Source organism: Annulohypoxylon maeteangense (assembly GCF_022496945.1).
Source record: "Annulohypoxylon maeteangense strain CBS 123835 unplaced genomic scaffold GGS22scaffold_19, whole genome shotgun sequence".
Taxonomy (NCBI): Eukaryota; Fungi; Ascomycota; class Sordariomycetes; order Xylariales; family Hypoxylaceae; genus Annulohypoxylon; species Annulohypoxylon maeteangense.
In genome coordinates, this window is record NW_025953266.1 from 743,688 (window position 1) to 768,035 (window position 24,348).

Here is a 24,348-nt window from a genome sequence, read left to right on the forward strand (position 1 = left end):
GGGTGACTCGGACGCATGCAATATTAACCTTATATCTCTAGCCTGGATAGACCCATATGTTCCTGAACTGCTGAATGAGTACCAACGGTTCATCTGGCAATAGTGTATTTAATGTCGTGATCTTACCCCCTTGTAGACGAACATAACCATGGATCTAGCTGGGAGAGTTCGCTTTTCCTTACCCATGCTAACAGGAACCGGTCCCGAGTAAAGACGATTTAAGGCGCGGGTCCCGGAATACCGACGATTCGTCCCAGGATAGGAACCTTTACCGAGCCGTGTCATGCCGGCTGCATATGCTACGATCGTCCCGCCCAAGGTAGCTAAGCTACATAATATCATAATACGTACGACTTCATTTCGCCTTAAACTACCGTGCCACTGCTAAGTATCCCACAAATCGAGGCCGTATGACCTAAGCGCAGCTCGCATACCCCTACCACCGCATACGCCATACCCGACAATCACGATCCCGGGCTTGGCATCTACTACAGAGCGCTCTAGCGACCGGCCGATCCAATCGTGACGGACGCAATATACGAAGCGCAGGTCAATGTGTTGAACATGAATGGACCCCCTCGAAGCTGCCGTACGACGAAAGAGCTCTCCTGATGACCAACCGAGAAGCCCGAGCTCCTGACGTACCAAGAAAACGTACGATATGGCGGGGAGCTCCTCGAGTGCTACCATATCGGTGGTCCGGGTCCAAGGAGCTTCGTGTGTGTGTGTCACCAACACCCCTCATCATCGTCATCACCACCAGCTGCTGTGTAACCGGTCCAATGTAGGAATTAATTGCACTCCAACTTTAGTCTCCGCGGGCGCCCTTCGCAATCTCGGCCGAGAAGCTTGATCCCGAGTCCAAGCTCCCTCGATGCTACCGTACCGTAGAGATCATAATTCCGATGGCTGGTGGTTCAGCTACGTAATTGTACTGTAGATACCGAATCGCGAAATGGGAGAAATCACCAATTGTAGCCCTAAACGGGAAACGTGATTACTAGAATCTGCGACTAAATCCAAAAAAGACGTCTCGGGGCCGAAGATCAAAAGCTCCTAGCCTAAGCCCCAAGCCCTCAAGCCCTACCAATACTCCAAGAAGCGAAACAATACCATATCCGGGTTGTAGCTCGGAACTCTACCTCGTATGTCGACCTCCCTCATCTCCCAACCACCGCCACGCGCCGCGGTCTAGCTAGGTAGCCAGCGTCGGGTGTTCAGCGGAGGCCTTCATTTAACTCCGCGGGGCTGATCCATAACTCCAGAGAAAAAGCACACCATCAGCCATCACGGCGAAAACGGGTTCTCAGGCACCACCTTCTCCCTCTCCACATAAACCGCCGTCCCACAAACCGAAACCTGTATAAACCCCAAGACCTCCCTTTCCTCGAACGTCATCCCCACAACCGCGTTCGCGCCACGCGTCACACAATCGCGCGTCATGCGTTCCGCGGCCTGGTCGCGCGCGTTATACATGATGTGCGTGAGGCTCTTGACCTCGCCGCCCGCGGCGCTGGCTTTTAGCAGCGCCTTGGTGTCTTTTAGCGCGTACGTCGTGCTCCCGAACACGGCGCCTAGGACGCGAGATATGCGGTACCCTGGCAGCGTCGGCATGGTCGAGGTTAGGATCGCGGGCGCCGTGCAGTGAGGTTCGTTTTCGGGACGCAGAGTTGTGAGGGTTGGGGGGTTGGTTATCCCCGGCGTGTAGGATGCTGGACGTCCGTTTAGGGCGTTGGGGACCATAAGGGTTGAGCGTCGATTGGTCAGCATTTTGGCGGGTTAGGTGAATTTTTTTTATGTGTTGATGATGTTTGTGTGAATTCTTAGATGATGTGGTGATCAATTGACCGTCTAATGAATAGAATTTAGGTGTAGGTGTTGCGTGTTGAGAGACGCGATCAGGGATATGCTCAAAAGTGGATAGGGGTAATAATTCAGCTCCGATTAAAAACGCGAAGTGATCGAAACCGATGATATCTTTAAAATAGATCGACCCTCTCATGAGATCGTAGGAGATTTATCTGATCTCGAAATGGGTCGAGATGGAAAACGACGTCATAATCATTACCGGTGAGGCCTCACTCCGCGAAGAGTATCGCGTGGAACTTCCTATTGTCTGAAACATCGCTTGCAACATTACTCGAACTGTCGCCTGGACATGCCTCGATCTGCTCTGGAAAGCCTTGCGCACGGCTAAAATTGACGAGTATGGGGGTTGCGCAGGGACTTGCTACGTGCCAAGGCCCCCTTGTATGATTGATCGAAGCTCAAATCAAGCTTCTCTGCTGGCCCAGCCTAACGGTACAGTGACCACGTTGCAGGTTGCATGACTACCAAGAGATAAATGATGCTGTCGACGATGGGTATGTTTAGAATAGCTACGACGGAATCGTGTTTGTGAAAGCCCCTGACATAAGCTCGTCAAGAAGGACACCTGTTAATTGTCTCATTTATGCCGTCTTCATGACCCGTCGGAGATTTAACAAGATTCAGTTAGAATCGGTCCTGAAATGGTTTGATCCTGAGCAAGTCGAGTATGAGAACTCAAGACTACCTACACAGAGTACCAACAACAATGCAGACTTGACTTCCAGGTTGCCATGGCGGTGAAGAACTCAAGGTAAAATAACCGAATTACCAACTGAAGCAACTAAATGAATTCCGAACATTAGAAGTTTAGATTAACCTGATCAACCAAGCAAGCTGCAAGACCTGATGAATAAACAGGGAGCTTCTGAAGCGCGTTGCCATTGGTCAATTGGACATGGAATCATACGAAGTCGAAAAAGGTGAAGACGAAGCTAGATGCTGATACCATCAGATAAGGAACAAACAAGGGCATCGGCAATAACTTCCATAGGGCTGAGCTGAAAGTTAGCTTACATAATTCGTAGCTGCATTTGGAATCTTCAATTCTGAAGGGAAGAGCTTAGGGTGGCACGGACCACGTTAAGCTACCAACTCCCGATCCTTCCCTTGTTCATCACGGCGAATGGCATCATCCGGCAGGCGGGTGGCGTTGATAGATTTGTCATTGTCTGGGAAAGCTCCCCCTCCAAACGTCACCACCGATCGGACTGCGCTTTTAACGACCTTCGATGTGGAATCAAATACGGCGTTAAAAAGGAAAGAGCAAGCAGCATAGACGCCAATTTACGATATAAAATCATTCCCATCTTCACCATATCGAATTGAGTTTTAATCTCAATTCATGACCAACCAACCAACCGACCCCACTACAGATACAACACCAGCATTAACCACAACCCCAACCGTAACCCAAATCCTCATCGCAACCACAATCGCACTCCTCGCAATGTCCTTCACCCTCCCCACCTTCGCCTCGCGGCTCTTCCGCCCCCTAAGCACCCGCTTCGGCATAACAGCCGACACCACCGGCGGCAGCGCCATCGCGATCCCCGAGGGCGCCGAGAAAGCCACCATAGCCGCAGGTTGTTTCTGGGGCGTCGAGCACCTTTACCGCAAACACTTCGGAGACAAAGGTCTCTACGACGCACGAGTAGGATACACCGGCGGCGACCTAACGAACCCGTCATACCGGGCCGTATGCGGTGGCCAGACAGGACGTATGTCTCCCTCTCCCGGACTCTTTCCAACAATCTATCCCTACTAATCAACCTCTCACCCAAACAGACGCCGAAGCCCTCCAAATCCACTACGACCCTTCGAAAATAACCTACCGGCAACTCCTCGAATTCTTCTACCGGATGCACGACCCCACGACCTCCAACCGACAAGGCCCAGACGTCGGCCCACAGTACCGCAGCGCGATATACTACCACACCCCGGATCAAGAGACAGTAGCGCGGGAGGTGACGCGCCAGGCGAACGAGGCGTGGTATAAGGGGGGCATCGCGACGGAGATAGCGCCCGCGGGCCGGTGGTGGGATGCGGAGGAGTACCATCAGCAGTATTTGCATCATAACCCGTCTGGGTACGAGTGTCCTTCGCATTTTCTGAGGACGTTTCCGCCGCTTCAGTGATGTGGTGTGAGGAAAGGAAGGGATGGTGAGACGGGCGTTTGGTTGGGTTGGTGGTTGGTCTGGTGGCGGTGATATACTATCTACTGTGTAGATATACCATACCATATCTCCGTGGTCATGTATGATGGCGCTAAATAAATACTTGTCTACAATGAGATGGCGAGATGGGATCAATCCCCTACGTTTTACAGTATCGTTGAGATGATTCGACAAATCGAGATACATCCCCAAGTATCCAGAATTTCATCTTCGTCGGTCGAGCACGGAGAAATCTAGATCACACTCAAATTCTGAGGCCACCTAGCAATTACTCATTATAAACCACAGTTAACACAAGCCCTACGCCGAATAACACAGCACTTCAGTTCTCCTTTTCGGCGAGCCCGGTAACTCCACGCCTTACTTTAATGCACATGATTTAATCAATTGTTCCGCACGATCCTAAACGCCTTCGCCCATGCATATCAAATCATCATGTCGAAGCCGAAATGGTATCATCAGTGCTCGATCAGCCCCTCTACTCCTGATATGTCTCTATCGTAACGCAGAACCTATCACGTCGTACATCGATCCGTCTCTGCATCAACTCAATAGTCTTCCTCTTCTAATGAGTCCGGATCCTCAATCCATCCTGTGGCAGGGTTGCAGGTGTGACCGGAAGACCAATTCATGTACCGGTCCTTTCCCTGCTTGGCCCTCTGAGCCCAGGTATGGTTTTCCATACGCACTTTGTTGATCGAGCTGACTTCGGCGCGGTAATCTAGGCGCGACGGCAAGTCCTCGAACATCTCGCATATGTCTCCATGTGTCGGATACCGATTCATCTCTCGACTCGGCCGTGCCTCCCTGTGACTGTCCCACTTCGCGCAGAAGTCAAGCCTACCGAGATCAAACCACGAAGTCAGAACAAATCCCCAGCCGAAGGGCTCAGGCAAGGGGACGACGTCGATGCTGAAGTCTGTTGTGCATTTATCGCAGCCTAGGACGTCGCCTAGGAGGGTGGGCACATCTGTTGGGTTACGCTGCGCGCCGGAGGCTATCCATTGAAGGCGTTCGTGGACCATGTGGCCTTTCTGTTTCGATACATCGAGGTGTTCTCCGCTGAAGCAGGCCATTTCATGCTTCCATCCACCTTGGTCCGTATGTTGACCCTTGCAAAGAGGATCGACCAGCTGTCGTATCAGCGGCTGGTATATGTCATTCCAAATTTGATGATTGCACATCAAGAAAACTTGAGGCAATGATAAGAATAGCGGGTTGTTATAGGGCGAGTCCTTAAGCATCTGTGCGAATAGCCACATTGTCTGGGACGATTTGTCGATATGCGCAACGACCTGCTGCCGCCGTAGAATCAAGTTTTCATGGCGGTAACGCGCTCTCAACGAGATCTGGACTAAGGTTCCCTTATGATACACCGTCTGGGTGTTATTTATCTGTGCCAAAAGGTATCTGTACTCGGCACCGTGAATGCGGCGCTTGCTAATGGTGCGCAACAACTTCCTCGTCGCCCGGGGTGGCATGTGGTGTTCCATAGGCCAATCAGCGCATTTAACGGCTTTGTGAGGCGCATAGGCACGATCCACGAACATTAGGAACGGATCATGAAGTCGTTTGCACTTGTAGCAATAAACGACATCTTCCATATCGTAATCTAGAAGACTGAGCAGCGTTCCACGAACCTTGGACTTCGATGAACCTGTCTGTTGGATGAATCTGTCCAGGACACGATAGGACACTGGCTCGTATGGTTCGACGATACCACTCCTTATGCACGAACTCATGAACCGGAACATAAGTTCTTTGTTGACTAGCGCCAATACGGCGATCTGGGCATGTCCTAAGTAACTAGTTATGTGATCGAAAATCTCCTGTGGGAGAAGTAATAGGCCAGAGATGTTCTTCTGGCGTCGGGTTCCTGTGGAGAAGAAGAAAACGAAGGCATTCCTAACCTCGGCATCTTGAGCATTGGTATTACTACTGTTGTTTGTCAGGGTAATGCCGAGGCCATTGGAGCTACTGCTAGTAGGATTACCAATTGACGAGACATCGTCATGGTCAGTTGAATAACCAGGTTGGTGTGTAAGACGCTTGATAGATAGTTTGCTTAAGATACTTCTCAGATTGAGAGATTTCGTAAGCGGCTTTATCAGCTTAGAGCGAGCGTGGCTTGATTATAGTTAGCACTCATTTAATCGGAAATACCTAGTTATTTTCGGTGCCGACAAGATCCGGTGTGGTTGGGGATTTGGAGAGAGGGGCTGAGCTCCTAGGACATCTAGGCTAGGATTGGCGAAGTTGAAGGGCAGCCGCAGCCTTAGACACACCCATCTAGGAAAGTAGCCCTAGAAGACGGTAACTCTAGAGGTACAGAGCTATGGAGATTGCGAAAATAGAAGGATAACTTACGTGACTATCTTTTTCCTGCTAGATGAGGACATAGTCCTGCTCTGCTGCGAGGAGGGTTCCAATTAGAATTGGAACCCTCTGTATCTATACCGTGATCCGATATCCGAAGTAGGTGACAAATTGTTGAATGAATGGATGGTATGTAAATTAATACGATACGATATTACTACGCGTCGCGAAATAAGGAGCGTAATATTAAATGGAAATTGAAGAAGTAAAATCTTCAAGCTTCCAAATGTTAGGCGAGAGAAGTAGACATGTACTTAATCATTTAATGTATTTGACTCACATATGCAGGTGCAAGTCATTTGGCAGCCGACGCTGAGGAAGGTGCATCTATCGATATCGAAGGGGACAGGGGAGCAGGGGGGAAGGTGGAAGGGTAGAAAGTAGTTCCCTCTCACCGAAGGAACGATCCTAGAGCAAAGTCATACGAAGAAAGGGCAAGAGCAGTCATCGGATTTAACGGCTTATCATTGTCAGGTCTCAGCCTCAATTGTCAATAGAGTCGTTAAACTAGGCAAGTACGCTGCCCAGTAGTACACAATGTCAGCGACCCAGCTGTTGCCTGTTAGTTGGCGGTTACCTAAAAACGTCTGGGCACGTCCATGCTTAACCTTATTCACTTGATATTTTCCTGCATCGGGTATGACTGGATATAGCTGTGTACGTCCTTCAATATTGGCAAGTTCCAGTTTATTTAGGCGACTAAGCGCTTCCACGCTTATAAAAGGGGAAATGGTTGGTAATGACTTTGCATCTTTTCTTCGCTCAAGCTTGGATGTCAAGTCACCTGAGAACATGACACTGCCAATCAAGTAAGCTAGAACTTTTCATCCACATAATTCATCAGACCAGGAATTCTTGGCGCATGTGAGACAAATCATATATCGATTTCTATTGTCTCCCTAGCTACAGTAACGATTTTCCACTTATGTCTCAGAACGATAACAAATGATAGTTGAATTTTCCATTATCAGGAAGTGATGTAGACCTAATGGTTTTTATTTACATTGATCGTTAGTACAATTGTACAATCCTGGACAATCTTGAAGTTGTCTTTGGCAGAGAGGAGAGTTAGCATTCTACCTCCATTATTTAGACTAAGTCTGCATGCAAGTCGATCTCATGATCTAGTTCCCTGCATATTTCGAAGAAACCTGTTTCTCTTCGCCAGCCATCATGACTCCTCCCAACTCCTCCGTAACCATAGAATTATCCCCTTTACTTCCTGCGGTTCTGTTGCATCATCAAGATCTGAACCATTCTGATGAAGATGTTTAAGAAGTCCAACTCCAAGGAGATACTCTCGTTAACCGGGTCCTTTTTGATGATGCCCTGCTCGGCCAGGCGGGAATGGTACAGGATCTTCTGAACATCGTACAGCGTAAAGCCACCGAAGACCGCTAGACCACCATACAGCCAGATGTTCTCCGTGAATGCCAATGTTCGGGCGGCGGTTGCTGGGATGACCAGAGGTGCGAGACCCGAGACGGCAACGATGGCGGCACCAGCAAGTAGAGGACCACCAATGTACATGTACTTCTCCTGCTTAGCGGTAGCGCCGACGAAAGAAATAGATCCCATCATGGCGACGGTGTAAAGACCGGCACGAGCAATTAGGGCACCAGGCGCAAAAGCGAGAAGAGGGGCGACGAAAGCAGCCTGGGTAGCGTTGAACGCAGTCCATAGTGCGTATTTGGGGACGTAGCTATTGAACGTTAGATTGATATAGATTTTAAGAGAGGAGCAGATAATACTCACTTGTCAGGGTCAACGGCTCGAGTTCCGAGCATGGTACCGAAGCTAAGAGCCAAACCACCGATTGCCACAACCCAAGGATTTGTCACCATCAATCTGTAGACAAATCCAGTCTGAATCATCTGTCGCGCAGTAAGGCCGATTATACCGATACCGAGGCCGGTGTGAAGGAAGGTCGAGTTTAGGTAGGCTCGTTCAAACGCAGGCATTCCGCCGTCCTCTCGAGTCTCACGGTTGAAGACAGCGTTGATGGCGATGAGAGTGCCACCGAAGATTGCGCCACCCGTTAACAATCGACGCATCGTCGAACCCGAGTCGACCGCTGGAGCAGCACTCTGCTGCATGTATCTTTTCGAGGATTGCGCAAATGCATTTTTCGGTGTGGATCGCAACAGCGTGGATGCGACAGTCGTTCGCGATGTGAAGAAGTTGGATGGTCTTGCGGATTGATGGAATGCTCGGATGGGAGCTGCGGATCGGAAAGAGCTTTTCGTGAGCTCTGGTAATCTAGAAGCGAAGCGCGCGGGCCCCGCACGAATCATGATAGTGAAGGACATCGTCGCTTTTGTCAAATACAAGATATGATGGTTGACAAAAGAAAAGGGAGGCTGAATAAGATGTTGTTTCTTTGAAGAACAACGTAAATGATGACGACGAATTGATGTTCTGTCGTTCTGGTGAAGGAAGTAGCTGATGTAATAGCCCACTTGCTACTGGAGCGGAGAATGAACTGGAAACAACCCACCACTTTCTATAAATTTCTTAACTCCGTTATTCCGACACAGCCGATTATGTAATTCAAAAGTGAGTCGGGACTAGCCCACTAAAATGGATGATATCAACTTCCCTTTTTCTTTTCTTTGGCTCATCTCTCCTTCGACTCATACATTACCTCATAATCCCTCTTTAAAATGTTATTGTCGGACTTTTCGACTTTTGACGTCGGAATCATGCAGACGACGAATATCTACTTACCTAAGTACCCAGGTACCTACTAACTGTTTCTAGTGCGGAGACCTCGTTAGTTGCCGTCAGAGGTAGATTTTTTGGGATGACATAATCCTGGTGAAAATGAAGAAGATGGGCATCGAGTCAAAAATGTCCAAAAACACAGCTAGCAGGTATGAATTCCTAGGACCCGGTCGCCATTCCGGAGTTCCTCCGCACCCTGTGGTTTGAGCGTACAATCTTGATTTATGCGCCCCTAGGGGTCGATGTGACAACCCTCTTTTTTCGTGAATCGGACCAAACACTCTATCGGATCGACCTTAACAAGCGATTAACATCCCTGGTTCTCCAATTCGTCAAGAAGACCAATTGCCTTTGAATAGATACAGTCACTTCGTCCATATAGGTTTTATAAGCAAGAGCCAAACTAGTGAAGGTTGTTTCTAGAGAGGATACAGGAATGTGTTCTACAAGAACAGTTATAATACCATACACCAATCTCCGTGTTATTCAAATCATTCAGTTCAACGACCGGAACAAGTAGACACGGGTCAATTTCAACTCTCAACACCTCCCGGTTCGGGACGACCGACACCGCCGTATAGCGGCAGTTCATACTAGGTACCCCGGAATATTCCTCTGGGGCGCTGTCATGGTGCCATGTGCCATGTGGTACTGATTAGGTGACAATTTCACATTTGAAATCTTACCAACATCGAAGTTATACGTCCTCCCGTTGGCTCTTTCAGATCCGCGACCACTCCTAAGTAAATCTGACCAACCTATCTAAGCGCCAGGATATTACAACCTCATCTATAACTCAATGTGATCAGATCACCATACGAAATGAAGTAATCGCGGATAGCACGGTCCATGTGAAAATATTAGGTGATCAATATTCCCCAGGTCACGACGACGAAGAGCAGTTATCAGCTTCGTTTAACGCACGAATCATCCCCGCGCAAAATGTAATCGTTGTGGCGATCCCACGCCCGGTTCAAAATGGGGTCTTCCGGGAATCTTAACTACCTAGTAGGATTTCCTAAAGAGGAATGTTCGACTTGTTGGAATCCAAACTGTCCGGTCTTAGGATTCGCCTTCGGGATCTTTGCATGGTTTTCAGTCGGGCGGTTAGATAATAGACAGGTCATATTTACTTGGTTAAGCGAAGAGAATTAGGTAAGATCGCACCATACTCCTGATTCAGCCGCGTAAACCGGATTCTCGCGTGCGGGTACCAAGAACTCCGACGGAACAATCAATGGCAAACAATTTGAGATCTAGGTTATGAAATTATGGCCGTGCTCACATGATGTATACGTCGTATGACGACACTAAATACATCCATATCTTTTCATTTCCAGATATACGGTATCAAATATTGAGACAAGAAGCAAATTAACTTTTTATAAACGAAAGAAAGGAATTTGGGATTATCCGTACCCAGATATTAGGAATATACGGAAAATCTTGGGTTTTGTTTCAGCCCCCCCGGAGTTTGGGAGATCTCGATCCAGAACCACGTTTTATCCACCAGCTACCGATTCTTACACACGTACATATATGCGGAACATACGATTAAGATAACCTGTCGGGGTAATCTTATATCTTGGAACTGTAGTCTTTTGACAAGTTCTCTCGTTTCCATGCTGGCACGTGGCTCAGTCATAATTCATCCAATAACAGACGTTTGGATAGGATTTTGTACCCAAATTTGTCACATAGGGTGGTAAGAGATTTCCTAAACTGACCGAAAGGCATCCCCCATGAATGCTAGATCTTGAATAACGCCAAGTTACAGTCGACTCCTTCTAACATTACGTTATCCTTGGCTAGTAACCAAGCAACTAAGTAATAGCCAGAATCGAGCTTCTTCATAGCTGTTTTCATCAAAAGCAGATATCCTAAACATTTACCTGGGTTTTGATAATAATTACGTCTGGGTTTACACCCAGTTCAGGTACATGAAGCGGTTACAATCCGAGGTCGGTATGGATCTGTTTATTTGATAGGTAAGCTTACCGAGCTTACCATACCATTTTCTTCCCGCATCTCGAGGCTGATGGTAATACAAATACAATAACCGAGTACCGTGCTTCACCTAGGCGCAGAAGCCATTCCTACATACAACGGCTTATAGAGCTCCTCTTAATAAAGAGTACTCCAACGCTCGAACGCCACAATCTATATGGGCGACAATGCCAACATCCCGAAAAGAGGGATTTTCGACGATTCAATTCCAATGAACCAACACGACCACGCTGTTAAATTAACATTGTGTGGGGCTTTATATAGTATTATACACGTTACATACCTAGTATCCTTGAGGACGTCCGTGAAGGACGAATACTCCCCCTTGGCCCCGCTAAACCATGCAACTCTTATCCCTACCATACTATACCATGCCTAAGTAAGTGACCATCCCTGTGTATCCTTGCACCTTCGCACCCACCTCTATGGTACGGAGGACATGCGATGCCAGGTTTACCACGTGGGAATATGTACTAATTTTAGCAACTAGTTAGGTCAACGGGTAGGAATTCACTAGATATTCAGCTACTTAGCTTGTTGATAGGCTTGTCAAACGATATCAAAGAAGTTTACTGCTAAGTCTTCTCCAAGGCCGTGTTAATTGTGAGACTATTCAGCTACTGTAGGTACTTACGTACTTACCTATACATAGTAAGGTCATCATCCATCACGTTAGATTCTTCTATATGAAATAAGAAATACCCACATACCTAGATGGAGTCACAGAAATCCATCTCCCAGGATGATTTCGACCACCCTATAAATACATTACGTCGAACGCCGAAAACCTCTTGATAGTCAGTCTGAGTCAAGATTCGGATAAGTTGGTAAAGATAGATACTGCTGCAAAAAAAGTAAAACTCGTGATAGCTGACCAAGGGGGGCCGATCCCACGAAGAGCCGCAGTACAAAGAGTCAACTAGGAAATTTTACATCGAAGCTAAGGGTGCAGGGGGGAAGGAAGAGGCGCGGGCCCACACTTGAACTACGACGGACAAATCCATGTGTTAGCGTAGCGTATACACCAAAAGGACATATAGACACTGGAATTGGAGGATGCTTCACTCTAACAAGGGGGTTCGGGTGGTGTCCACTTGGTGTTAAATGGGTGGTATATGAGGCAGAAGATACTTACCTACTAGGTACCTAGGTAGGTACCTACTAGTCACGATAGTTGTAGGTGAGTGATCCTTTTCTGATATGATACTGTCATGTCTTCCCCTGGTAAACTAGGTAGGTACCTTACCTAGTATATAGATAGGCACAAGCTTCAGTCACCGCTATGTTTCTTAAATAGTTAAATACCTGGATAGATACAGTCTGGACAACAGGAAGCCCTCCTGATATGTTTATTTCTCATTATACGATAACTAAACACAGGTAATCGACTTTCCTTTCACTATTTTCATCATGTTAGGTCTTTGGGTTCAACCTATTTCTTCAATCCCTCAAGCTTGTACGGCTGTTTCCTTACTAGTTTCTTCGTTCATTATAATTAAAGTATTCTACCGACTATTCTTGAGCCCGTTATCCAAGTTTCCAGGGCCGAAGCTCGCGGCCGCAACAAAATTGTACGAAGCATACCATGTCTTAATAAAGAATGACTGGTTGGAGAACTTAAAGAATCTCCATGAGATATATGGTCAGCTCCTAAAACGTATGATAGAGAGATTGAGATCTGTATTAATAAGGGTTATAGGACCTGTTGTCCGATTAGGGCCAAACGAACTCCATTTCGTCGACCATGAGGCGTGCCTCAAGCATCATAATAGGGCAGACTTAAGGAAGTGTGATAATTATTATGGTATACTCAACACATTACTTGGCGGCCTTGCGCTTCCTCAAGCCCATGGCGAACGGAAATCTATGATACAGCCACTATTTACTGGATCGAACCTTTCATCCTATTCCGGTACAGAAATGAACACGCAACTCCAGACGTTGCACGAAATGCTCACTTCGTCCTCCGAGACGAAGGCCACTCCAACAAATCTGACGCATGTTCTCTGGGCTTACACAAACGATATTATGACCTCATATCTCCTAGGCGAGGATCTAGGCTTCATGAAAAGCCCTGACTTAATTGCTATGCATGACTCCACGCGGGCTTTTAGTGCAATTGATCTCGCTACCGTCCTACGGTCTATGCCCCCATTAAAGAAATTATTGGACATATTCCCATCTCTCCGTAAAATATCGCCACTCAGTTGGCTAGATGCAGTAAGTACCTACTCAGTTTTTCAAGTCAGTTTAGTGGATACAAGACTTACTCCATATCAGCTTGCCGGCTCACACCTAGAGCGAATCACTAAGGGCGATGCACTTGGTCCTCCAGAAAAGGGGCACAAGAATGTACTATCACAAATCTGGCGCCAAATCGGCAACGAGCAAATCGTTATTCAAGAAGCTGCGCAAGCCATATTCATCGGCAACGAGTCGCTGATGAGCAACTTGACTTTTCTGCTCCATAACATGATCCAAAATCCTGATTGTGTTACTAAGCTAAGAGCCGAAATCGATCGAAGCCTAGATGTTGGAACTTACGGTCACCAAGTCTGGCGCGATCCTAAAGTCTTGCAGCTTCCTTATCTGGTAAGTCTATACCAATGAACCCATAGCGACTATAAACCTTGAATATTCAACGCGGCGTATAATAAATGAAGCCTCAAGAGGAAAGTGAACAAGTTTCTAATTTCATTATAGGATGCGTTATGTAGGGAATCGACGCGGCTCAGTTCACCATCGTGGCACCGTCAACCGAGACAAACATCTGAGCCAGTGACATACAACGAAACTGTCATACCACCAATGGTAAGTAACAAACATCTCAACCATAATTGAATTATGTAACTTAACTGACATCCATAATAGACAAGCCTAAGCTTCACATTGCACCTCCTAGAACGCGACCCAATTCTATACCCCGACCCCGAGACCTTCAAACCAGACCGCTGGCTAGGCTTCGGTCCCAATGCCCGAAAACTGCGCAACAACTCAGTAACATTCGGAACTGGCACAAGAACATGCCTGGGACAATTGTACGTCGTACCTTTCCCCAGCATATACCTACCTAGGTACACATATGTGTACCCAACACCGATCCTCTACTAACACGACCAAGCATCGCCCGCCACGTGCTACGAAAAACACTCGTAGCGATCTTATACAACTTCAACATCTCCCTCTGGGACGAGACCAGAGATAAAGCCGAGGGGTACAGATACCTAGATACGTACCCGAAGAAGGGACACGAGGGATATCTCAGGGTTAAACTAACGCCGCGTTTTGGCGAGATATAGCTACTGTATGGCTAGTATTTGTATTTTCTTCTGTGCTACTATGTAGGTATACATCGGGGACCCGCGTATAGATATAGGGATACCAATTAGAATGAACTACAGATCGTCGGTGGTCTGGTCGGGCGTTGGGGATTGGCGGTGGCACAGCGTTGTGCGGAGGTTCGCTTTGGAATATAAATTATCTATTAAACATCTATTAGACTAGTTCCACTTTGAGCACTGCTATGTAGGTGAGGTGACTTGCTAAAGGCTTACCTACTTCCTACGACTTTATCCCTTTAACTAGCAGTTGTCTTCGGCCAGGAAAGGGTAATACTCCTTCGCTGGACTGGGTGGACAACACCTAGAATATAGAACATCAGCGGCACAGCAATGCCGTGGCCTATAAATGGCTCTTCCTCTGTATATCAATGGATATGCCCCCCCTCCTCCATGGTTGAAGTTAACTGCTAATGGAAGATATATGTGAGTTAAGCAGTTCCCATAACATCTCCAAAATGCTCGCCGGAGCCAACGCAATGAGCGGTATCAGTGGTTTAGTGGTAAAATCCATCAATACCACCGATGAGACCCGCGTTCGATTCGCGGCTGATGCATCTCTCTTTTTTTATGCCTTACCTACTAGGTACCTAGGTATGTACCTAGGTAGGTATGTTGTCGTCTGCCTGTTTGTTGTTTTCGCGATGATGTCGATTATGAATCCGGTACACTAATTCGCAGTGAAGCATTTCCACTGGATCAGTATCAGTTAACGTGTCAGATAATTCGATGCATTGTAAAACTCGACTCTATATTTTCTATACCTACCCAGGTACCTACCTTTATTAGTTGTATGATGCTAACCAAACCCCCTTTTAGGATGACTAACCTAAGTCAATCCCAAGGTCAATGGCATAATGTCACGGACATCTATCCCGTTCTACTCAATAAAATTTTAAAGGCATTAAAAGTTTACTAGTTAGTAGAACAGAAGTGCATGCTCAAGAGAAAGTTATTAGGTAATAGCTCTGCCATGAATGCAGGTGTTGTCGTCGCCGGAGCGTAAGATGTAACGTTCACTACAATAATCGGATATCTTAACTATTATTCGTGAGGCAATAAAAGACACGGAAGAATGTAACTCAATATTCTCCTAATTCTCCACCGACTAAAAATGCAGTTAATGCTGCTGCCTACGAGGAGAATATCTCCCAATAGATTCCTATATAGCTGGTAGTATGCTTGGTAGGCTAGCGGGCACTTATTTGCTAGTCTGTTCAACATCTCCTCGGGTATGGTCCTAGGTAGCATTCAAGATCGGCGTTAAAAGCTAGTTGGTTCGTATTGCTGAACCCCTTCCTAATACATCTCAATATTAAGCGTGGAAGGATATGCTGGATATGGTGGATTCTGCACGTCCCCTTTCGGTAGGGCTGCAGGGACCTACATACTACCAACTGCTTGGAGGATCAAGGCACTGAAGTTGATCTCTGTTAGACCTAGCTGTTTTCGATCAATGAAGTAACATCATTGGATTCCTAAAGTTCCCAAAGCAGACGATTTCTTTCATTCTATCACACCACAGTAGGGATGTGTAATCCATCGGACCCGTGCCTCTCTTAGTCATTTGTGATGCGACATCCCCCGGCCTGCTCCTTGTAGCGCTTTTATGGGGGCCGGGTTCTGCGGGTGTGCTAAAACTTCGACAGGGCGATCAAGTTTAATAACTTTTCGTATTCAGAGGAGGACCTTCGCCGATTAAGTTTAGATGGTTTAACTAGTGCCGGCTCCTCAAATTAGTTAACTTCTTCTATGACATCTTTCGCCGTGTTGAGTCATCTCGGTTCTCTTATAAAATAGGCGACGGCTGTTGGTTGACTTTGGAACATCCTTGTTCTGAAGTATTGTACCTAATATTCATAACTACACGCCATCAACTCTGTCGAGTCTCGACCTGGTCAAACCATAAAACAATTTTTCGAATACCCGACTTCCCGATAAATATGCATCCATTAGATATATCGTTCTGGGTCGTTTCGATGACAGTTGCGGTACTCGGCCTTCCGAACCAGTTCCCTATGTTCAACGGAAAGTTGACTAGAAAAGTCATGTTGAGCGACTTGAAGGAATCGACTCTGGTGCCTACTGGTTGTTTTTGCGCCGGTGGATCGATGTGCTGCAACATAGGCGACGATATAAACTGCAACTATGGCATCTGTGGTATGGGGGCTTGAGGGATGGTTGACGAAAACAGTGCAAAAGTCCAAACATTGATGGTCAATACACGGATATCAACGCCATCGATTATTGCCTAACTACTTGATTGCTTCGACGTCAAGAGTTCTTCGCTTTTAGATATGCCCACTGAGGGTAGTCTTCAAGCTCTATTTGCGAAATCGCCATTTTGGCAACGCGCATCCGCCTCATTCCTGTCTCCAGCATCGCGACCTACCTAGTAGGCACCTCTTAACCTTCTCGGTACGGAAATGGCGACTTCGATCGACTTAAACCCTTCCGACGGCGGATCTATGCCTCGGAACCCGAGGGAACCGGAGGAGAAAACGGATTGCACCGGGTTCAAACTTGAAACTCCGAAAGTCTGGGCACTATACCTAAGAGTATATGACGATGCGTATGGTCAACCATCTCAACACCATGTTGGATTATTATTTTAAAAGTCGCATCGGTCGAGAAGGTGGTTTGGGAGGTAACTCTACTATTGCCTCATGCTAGTTAGCGTCATGGGTTAAGCAGGGGATATACTAGCCACGACATACCTGTTCCGACTCAACAAGTATAGAGTTGGCTGGAATTTTGATAGGCATCCTTAGATACTGTCCTATAGTTGGTGTCATATACCTAATAATATCTGCCTTATCAATCAAGTGATTATTCCAAATCGAATTCTTTATAAAGTTATAAGCTAGGTAATAGCGCTAATGCTGTCGTTATTCTTGTCAACAGGGATCGCGTAGCTCGTATCTGGGCCAGTCGCAGTTTAAAAAGTTCGTAACGTCGAAGATGAAATTCAAACTTACGCAGATGTCGGAGACACAGGCGATGTTACCAACAAGGGATACACCCACCCCTCTGAAGTTCTGATGTCCCACGACCTTCCAATTCAACGACCTTCCGCCGCTGTTCTAGAAGCCAGACGTCGCCCTACACGGTTGGAAATGCCAAGATAACACACGACGACTACCTATAATCAAATAGGGAGTTCAAATTGAACCTGCACCTGCCCGTTGCGGACCAACTGTGGCTAATATAATAGATCACCTATAAGCAAGACCCACACGGGAAGTTCTAAATTGTGTTGGTATCGAGGCTAATGTCCCTAATTTTTAGTTCTTAGCTTGCCCGCGATACTAGGCGACACGTATCTCAACAAGTTGATTTGGAGTAGGTTTTAATCTGGCCTCTAGTATGGAAGATAGAGGATGTGTGGATGTTACACTACCTGGCGTCCACTAAGCACCATGCGCGACACCATTGTCTGAACGAGACGATGGTGGGGGAAGGGAGGGGGAGGAGGGGGATGGCGCTAGAATTCTTCTCGAAGGCCGTCATAGTCGAACAGTCGTCTTGGCCTTGGCAAGGGTACGGAAATGGTGATTCGGGAATGGTAACAGAACGCAGGGGCAGAAGTAATAAGATGTAACCCGCAAGATCGCCGACCGGGATTCGGGGGAATAGCTTGGTTACAGTAATTCGAGATGCTGTAGGTAGGCTGTAGCTATATTCTATTGTTGGACGCGTCAAAAGTTCCTCGCGGGATCATATTGATTATATTGATAGGATTTATCTGGGAATATCTGTCTGAGATGACAGATCTCATCTCGTTGTCTTGCATCGAATATCTTATATTGTTCCGTTTCAGGTCTGATGCTGACATGTCTTGTTGATAGTGTTGGTTGTATGGAATAATGCCACCTGTTGTTGTATTCGATAGAATTTTCTTCCCGCATAGCTTCAAGCACTAGTTGTTACTCATACGATGTATTTTCGTAGCTCATGTTGTTTTGCTTTTTTTCTTTCTCCCCTTCCTTCCATTTTTCTTGGCGGCGACTCATAGTATAAATAGAATCAGAGAACGCCGCAAGCAAAATGAGTGATTGCCACGCTTACGCTTTGCTGCAGGCTGTAGACCACCACTGGCGGGGGCATTATGAAGAGATGACTCTAGTCACGACGTTGGGCGTTTAATATAGAAGCTGAATATCTATACTTGGAGGTCGGAGTTGGAGAGCTTATATATATCTATTGTATTTTGTAAATGACTAGAGTGGCTTACCTACCTAGTAGGTAGTGAAATAAATGTAAGCTTCAAGTCTTCGTTGACGGAACTTCTAGTATTCATATCGTGCATGCGTACTGTAGCTGTCTTCAAATATCGGATCTTAGCAAGCAGTAAGACCTTAGACGGGTACGACCCCGGCAGTCGTGGACCCTTCAGCTACTAAACTTAGCAACCGCAAATCGACAAATGGTCTCGAGAATAGCAGAACGGAAAAGAATGGCAGGCGTGGAGGGGTGATTTCGGTGGCAGTATGTGCTCCGTGCTGCGGCTCGTAGCCCACAGAGACTTGATGATCTCCAAAATTGGTGTGGTGCTAGACCTATCTCGTCTCTAGGGTAACCGAGACAAGAGGATAATGACGAATAGGAGTCGATGAAGAATAACGCCCCGCTCTCCACCCACACTTCGGGGTAGATCCGCATCAGCATCAGCTCGACGGCTTGTCTCAGACTCTCGTCATTTTGGTCAATTTGGACCGAGTCTACACTTTGTATTCTTGTACATAGTAGACTTGTACTTCCAAGTTGTAGCCTCTCTTCCTCAATTGACATAATCATAATCTCTAACACACCGACACTGACACCGACACCAACGCCAACAACTAACTGGCAGACAATAGAGTGTCAGGCTGTGGTTTCTCTGCAGGTGTTCTGCACGAAACAAAAGTCGCATACGACAAAGAAACGTCGTCTCGCATACTGACCTCACGCAGATACGCACACATATGCACATCATAATTTAGGCTCTCACACCCAACTTGACTTTTTTCAAAATCATTTTATGATTTTATCATGTTCTTGAGTTAGCCTTTTGTTTTTCTTAATTTTTGTCTGCCTTGAGATGTTTGTGGTTGGCATCTAGGATCTGTCATCATTGTTGTTGTTGTTTGTAGTCCTAGTCAGACTCACCCCCCCTGGAAAAGAAGTAGATCTAAAGGTCCAAAGGTCCAAAGATCCAACGATCCAAATATTGTCAAGATTCTAAAAGATAATCCGAGCATTCACCACCCTCTCTTCTTACCTCACCTTTATTTCTGCCCAAGTATTTATTCAATTCTCGGTAAATACTTGCGCCTCCTAATAACCTTGGAACCCACGAACTCGTTGTCCTCTACTCCGCCTACTACGCTACCCATTTTCCGTCACCGGGGGTTAATTGAGCATCGACAAGCTTATGAAATACATACCGACCGCGTGGGCGTGCAATTGATTGTAAGTTTTTAATTGGCGATGCGACTTTTCCCAATTGGAAATGCGAACATCATAATTCTAGAATATTAAAATTCAAACTATCTACGTACTTTTAGTACCGAACCAATACTAATCTTTTTTATCTTTTTTCCCCCGCGATTTAGGAAAATCAAATCAATCTGATTAAAACAATCCGATTAAACGATCCAACGACTATTGCCGATTAACGATTAACAATTCAACTATCGGTTAACAACAATTCACCAAATCAATACCCCCCGATATCTAAAGCACGCGACTATACTTCCCCCCTACTCTTCAACCCCCACCATGTATTCTCGTTACCTGGTCTGATCATATCTCATATCTCCGAATACTCCAAATCGCCCAAATCGTCCAAACCGCACGAGTCGAGTCGGCCTTTTACCTTATTCTGCTAATGACACCGGACTTATCTAGCGTCAAGAAGCTCGACCTCATAGACGTACATACAATAGTTCCGATACATCACTCTAGCTCCCGTTCTTCCGCTCTGGTTTCATCCAAGATCGACGCTCTCCACATGACAGATTACAGATTAAGGGTGTCATAAAAGAAGGATCCCCCAAAAACGCGCACCTCGACTTTCGCGCCGCTGCACGGGAAACTCTCGGCAGGCTATAGCATGGTATGGTCCTTGCCTAAAATACTAGACGAAGCTTTCCCCTCAATTTAGAGAGGCTCAACGTGACCTCCATCCAATATCTGCCGTCAAAGAAGGGGGGGAAACGGAGTGAATAACTTGAGATCTGAAACCGGGCACTGCAAAGAAGTAAGCATATTAAGGCCTTGAAGCCAGGGCTCACACAGTAGCCATGAGGCGGAATCGAGTCCCGCACTCTCCGCCTTCGCCCTATAGGGCCCTGGCCCATCACCCGGCTAATGGCCAGCCTCCCGATTCCGCTTCCTTGATTCGGTCATTCAATAGCGAGACGAACCCGACCCGGCCGATACGCCCCTCCCCACTCACGGCCTCGACCATTCCTGACATGCCGCTTGATCTGCTTGACCGTATGAGGTCTTTCCCACTCTTCATGTCAGCCCCCGAGGAGTTTCTGGTCGCTATCGGAAAGCATTTAAGACCCCAAGTACACGCCGCACACGACCATATCTTGACCGAAGGCGACGAGGCAAAAGCTATGTATTGGTTGGTTAGAGGTGTCGTCGGTGTAACGTCGCGTGACGGTGAGGCTGTATACGCTGAACTGAAACCTGGCGCTTTCTTTGGCGAGATAGGTGTCCTCATGGATATGCCTCGAACCGCGACTATTATCGCGCGTACGAAATGTCTTCTACTTGTCCTTAAGAAGGAGGATCTCCACTTGGAGCTACCTAAGTTCCCCGATATGGAGAAAGCGATTAGAGAAGAGGCACACGAACGATTGACCATCCTAAACAAGAAACGCCAGGAAAGCGGACGAAGTCTCAAGGTTGCCGTCGCCAAGGGCTTAATCGCAGCTAGAGATGCTGCTCCTGGTAAAGTTTTCATGGGAGAGATTGGTATCATTAAGGAAGGGACTGCAGTCAATAGCAAGAAGAGAAAATCGCCGAGTCCAGGTGCTATCGAAGATGCGGCAGCAGGAAGCGCGTTGGGAAGCGGCCTCGTCAATGTACGGCAGACGCTTAAAGAGCTCCCGTTATTCTCGACCCTACCTCCCGATATCCTCCATTTCCTCGGAATGAGCGCACAGCCGAAGACTTACTCGCCTTTTACGGACATCATCAAGCAAGGATCGGCTGGAAACGAGATTTTCTTTATCGTGCGAGGCGAGGCGGAGGTAATTCACGATGTTCCTGGTGGGAAGCAAGAGAAAAGAATAACAAGATCATCCCTAATCAGACCACGTCTAAGACAAGGTCAGTATTTTGGAGAGGTTGCCAGCTTAGGCTTGTCGGTTCGACGTACCGCGACTGTTAGATCCATCACATCCGTCGAATGTCTTATGATCAGTGGAGAGGCTCTGGAGGAACTGTGGAAGCGATGTCCCCCGGATATCAAGAAACAGGTCGAAGACACGGCAAAGACGCGGATCGGACAGAAAGATGACGATGTTGAGATGAAGGATGCAGAGCCTACGGGAAACCATGTCGCATCACCCTCGACACCTACAGGAACAGGACCAACACCCAAGGTCACGTTCACTACTCCTTCTAAACCAGCTTCACCAGTCAAGGATGAATCCGATCAGATGGAACCTAAGGATCCAGATCCATATCTTAGTGTCGATATGGAGAATCTAAGGAATCGCCGACGTGGATCTCTCGCTCCGCCCACACCACCACCTACAGACTCTCCTGGTACACCTATCACCAATGGTCTGCGCCTACGCATGATTGATACTTCTACTCCTGCCAGATTCCCAATCGTATCAATATCTCCGGATTCAGAAGTCCCAGCCAAAAAGGCTAAGATAATACCCACTAGGCCTCATCCTAGTCAGGAATCTCTTTTCCCTGATGATATTCTAGTCATCATATTCCAGTACCTCGACTTAGCTGAACTAATTCGTCTACGACTTCTTTCTTCTCATATCCGCAAACTCCTAACGACGTCACCCAAACTATGTACTCACGTCGATCTCACGCCGTACAACCGCTTCATAACAGACGATACGCTAGTCAACGTTATCGCGCCATTCCTCGGACCGCGACCGATCTCAATGGATCTCAGCAATTGCTTCCACATCACCGACGAAGGCTTCTCAGCGCTATGGAAGATTTGCGGCAGGAACATCAAGACATGGCGAATGAAGTCGGTATGGGACGTATCGGCCAATCAGATCCTAGACATGAGCGACAACGCTAAGGGACTGGAGGAAGTAGATTGGAGTAATTGCCGTAAGGTAGGCGATAACCTCCTTGCTCGAGTCGTCGGCTGGGTCGTTCCCGATCATCCCCCTCCGAACGCGAAGCAGATAATGATAGCAAACTCCACCGCCGCCGCCCGTCTCCGAGCCCAGCAGCAACAACAACAGCACCAGCAGGGCCAACAGCAAGGCCAGCAACAGCAGAATCAACAAGCCCAACAATCCCACCCCCACCCCGCAAAACCGCAAGCTCAAGCCATAATCCTCCCACCGCCAGGCACCATAATCGGCTGCCCCAAACTAAAACGCCTCAACCTCTCCTACTGCAAACACATAACCGACCGGTCAATGGCACACATAGCCGCGCACGCCTCCCCACGTCTCGAATCCCTCTCCCTAACGCGGTGCACATCCATAACCGACGCAGGCTTCCAATCCTGGGCGCCGTTCCGCTTCTCGCAACTAACCTACCTCTGTCTCGCGGACTGCACGTACCTCTCTGACAACGCCATCGTCGCGCTCGTGCACGCCGCGAAATCGCTTACCCACCTCGACTTATCCTTCTGCTGCGCGCTCTCCGACACCGCGACCGAAGTCGTGGCGTTAGGGCTACCAAGGCTTCGGGAGTTAAGAATGGCGTTTTGCGGAAGCGCGGTGAGTGATAATAGTCTGGCGTGCGTGGCGCTGCATCTTAATGATCTGGAGAGGCTGAGCGTGAGGGGGTGTGTGAGGGTTACTGCGAACGGGGTCGAGAGCGTGCTGGAGGGGTGTGCGGGGCTGGTTTGGGCCGATGTGAGTCAGTGTCGGAATTTGGAGGCTTGGATTCAGGGGGGTGGGGTGAGGAGGTGGGGGTTTGATGAGCGTGGGGAGGGCAGTGATGGGAGTGGTATTGGGAGCCCCGTGGAGAGTTTGGGGGGGAGGGGGGAGGCGTTGTCACCGGGACGCACGAGTGTGGTTTCCCCTAGGAGTAATAGCTCGAGGAGCTTGGGGAGTCGTGGCAGGCCTGCTGTTGCGTTTGTGGTTGAGAAGGGGGCTGGTGGGTTGCGGTGAGGGGGACGCGGTATCTATGTGAAGGTACTGAGGTTGGAGGGAGGAAGAAAGGTCTGCGCGTTTTACGATTAACGACGGCCTGGTGATTTCGCTGTTTGCTTGCATACACAAACGGACGGATTGGTGGCTCCTCTGATCAACCGCGTTGAGTCGTTCTGTGATATACCCGATACTCGTCACTTTCACGCATGGTGGAGTTGTGTGTGTTATACTTCGTTTACGTACCGCTTGGGATAGGGGATATTGGCCCTTTGATGCGTACTCGGGTTCGCTTGTGTAGCTTCAGTATATGAGCTGGAAATACGAGTGTGTATTTCAGTGTTGATGTGTTTTGATGATTGTGATTTGGGTGGCTATGGCATGCTGCTATTCTGCGTCTACAGACTCATCAACAAGCCAGAGCCTCCTATTATCAGTAAATCAGGTCTAGGAAGCCACACGTTAACGCCGAAATTTAGGAATAGTGGCTCATTCCGCAGAGCTCGCGGATCTTGAGATATAAATCTGTTAACCGCATAAGCAAATGTTAGTTGA

The 24,348-nt window shown here is 47.6% G+C and overlaps 6 protein-coding genes and 1 non-coding gene across 7 annotated transcripts; 4 read left to right on the plus strand and 3 right to left on the minus strand.

Moving 5' to 3' along the window:
• Positions 1-1,287: 1,287 nt before the first annotated feature.
• On the minus strand, positions 1,288-1,770 carry GGS22DRAFT_192258 (uncharacterized protein; the record flags this gene model as incomplete). Its single annotated transcript, XM_047965235.1, has 1 exon — positions 1,288-1,770. The coding sequence occupies one exon, from the start codon at positions 1,768-1,770 to the stop codon at positions 1,288-1,290; it is 483 nt and encodes a 160-aa protein (XP_047815456.1).
• A 1,546-nt stretch (positions 1,771-3,316) lies between these two features.
• Positions 3,317-4,004, plus strand: GGS22DRAFT_181721 (PMSR-domain-containing protein; the record flags this gene model as incomplete). The annotated part of the gene is made up of 2 exons (XM_047963889.1): positions 3,317-3,587; positions 3,655-4,004. 2 exons carry the CDS (start codon positions 3,317-3,319, stop codon positions 4,002-4,004), a joined length of 621 nt encoding a protein of 206 aa, XP_047815457.1.
• A 587-nt stretch (positions 4,005-4,591) lies between these two features.
• Positions 4,592-6,442, minus strand: GGS22DRAFT_192260 (uncharacterized protein; the record flags this gene model as incomplete). The annotated part of the gene is made up of 2 exons (XM_047965236.1): positions 4,592-6,170; positions 6,411-6,442. 2 exons carry the CDS (start codon positions 6,440-6,442, stop codon positions 4,592-4,594), a joined length of 1,611 nt encoding a protein of 536 aa, XP_047815458.1.
• A 1,192-nt stretch (positions 6,443-7,634) lies between these two features.
• Positions 7,635-8,728, minus strand: GGS22DRAFT_181723 (inhibitor of apoptosis-promoting Bax1-domain-containing protein; the record flags this gene model as incomplete). The annotated part of the gene is made up of 2 exons (XM_047963890.1): positions 7,635-8,121; positions 8,175-8,728. 2 exons carry the CDS (start codon positions 8,726-8,728, stop codon positions 7,635-7,637), a joined length of 1,041 nt encoding a protein of 346 aa, XP_047815459.1.
• A 3,832-nt stretch (positions 8,729-12,560) lies between these two features.
• On the plus strand, positions 12,561-14,588 carry GGS22DRAFT_196509 (cytochrome P450; the record flags this gene model as incomplete). Its single annotated transcript, XM_047965840.1, has 6 exons — positions 12,561-12,792; positions 12,850-13,370; positions 13,431-13,742; positions 13,854-13,961; positions 14,022-14,188; positions 14,272-14,588. The coding sequence occupies 6 exons, from the start codon at positions 12,561-12,563 to the stop codon at positions 14,447-14,449; spliced, it is 1,518 nt and encodes a 505-aa protein (XP_047815460.1). The 3' UTR covers positions 14,450-14,588.
• Positions 14,589-14,974: 386 nt separating this feature from the next.
• GGS22DRAFT_t122 lies at positions 14,975-15,045 on the plus strand. Its single transcript has one exon. It is a non-coding gene; the product is annotated as a tRNA-Gly (tRNA).
• A 5,025-nt stretch (positions 15,046-20,070) lies between these two features.
• On the plus strand, positions 20,071-24,331 carry GGS22DRAFT_172597 (RNI-like protein). The gene has a single exon (XM_047962787.1). The coding sequence runs from the start codon at positions 20,773-20,775 to the stop codon at positions 23,812-23,814; it is 3,042 nt and encodes a 1,013-aa protein (XP_047815461.1). The 5' UTR covers positions 20,071-20,772; the 3' UTR covers positions 23,815-24,331.
• Positions 24,332-24,348: the final 17 nt, after the last annotated feature.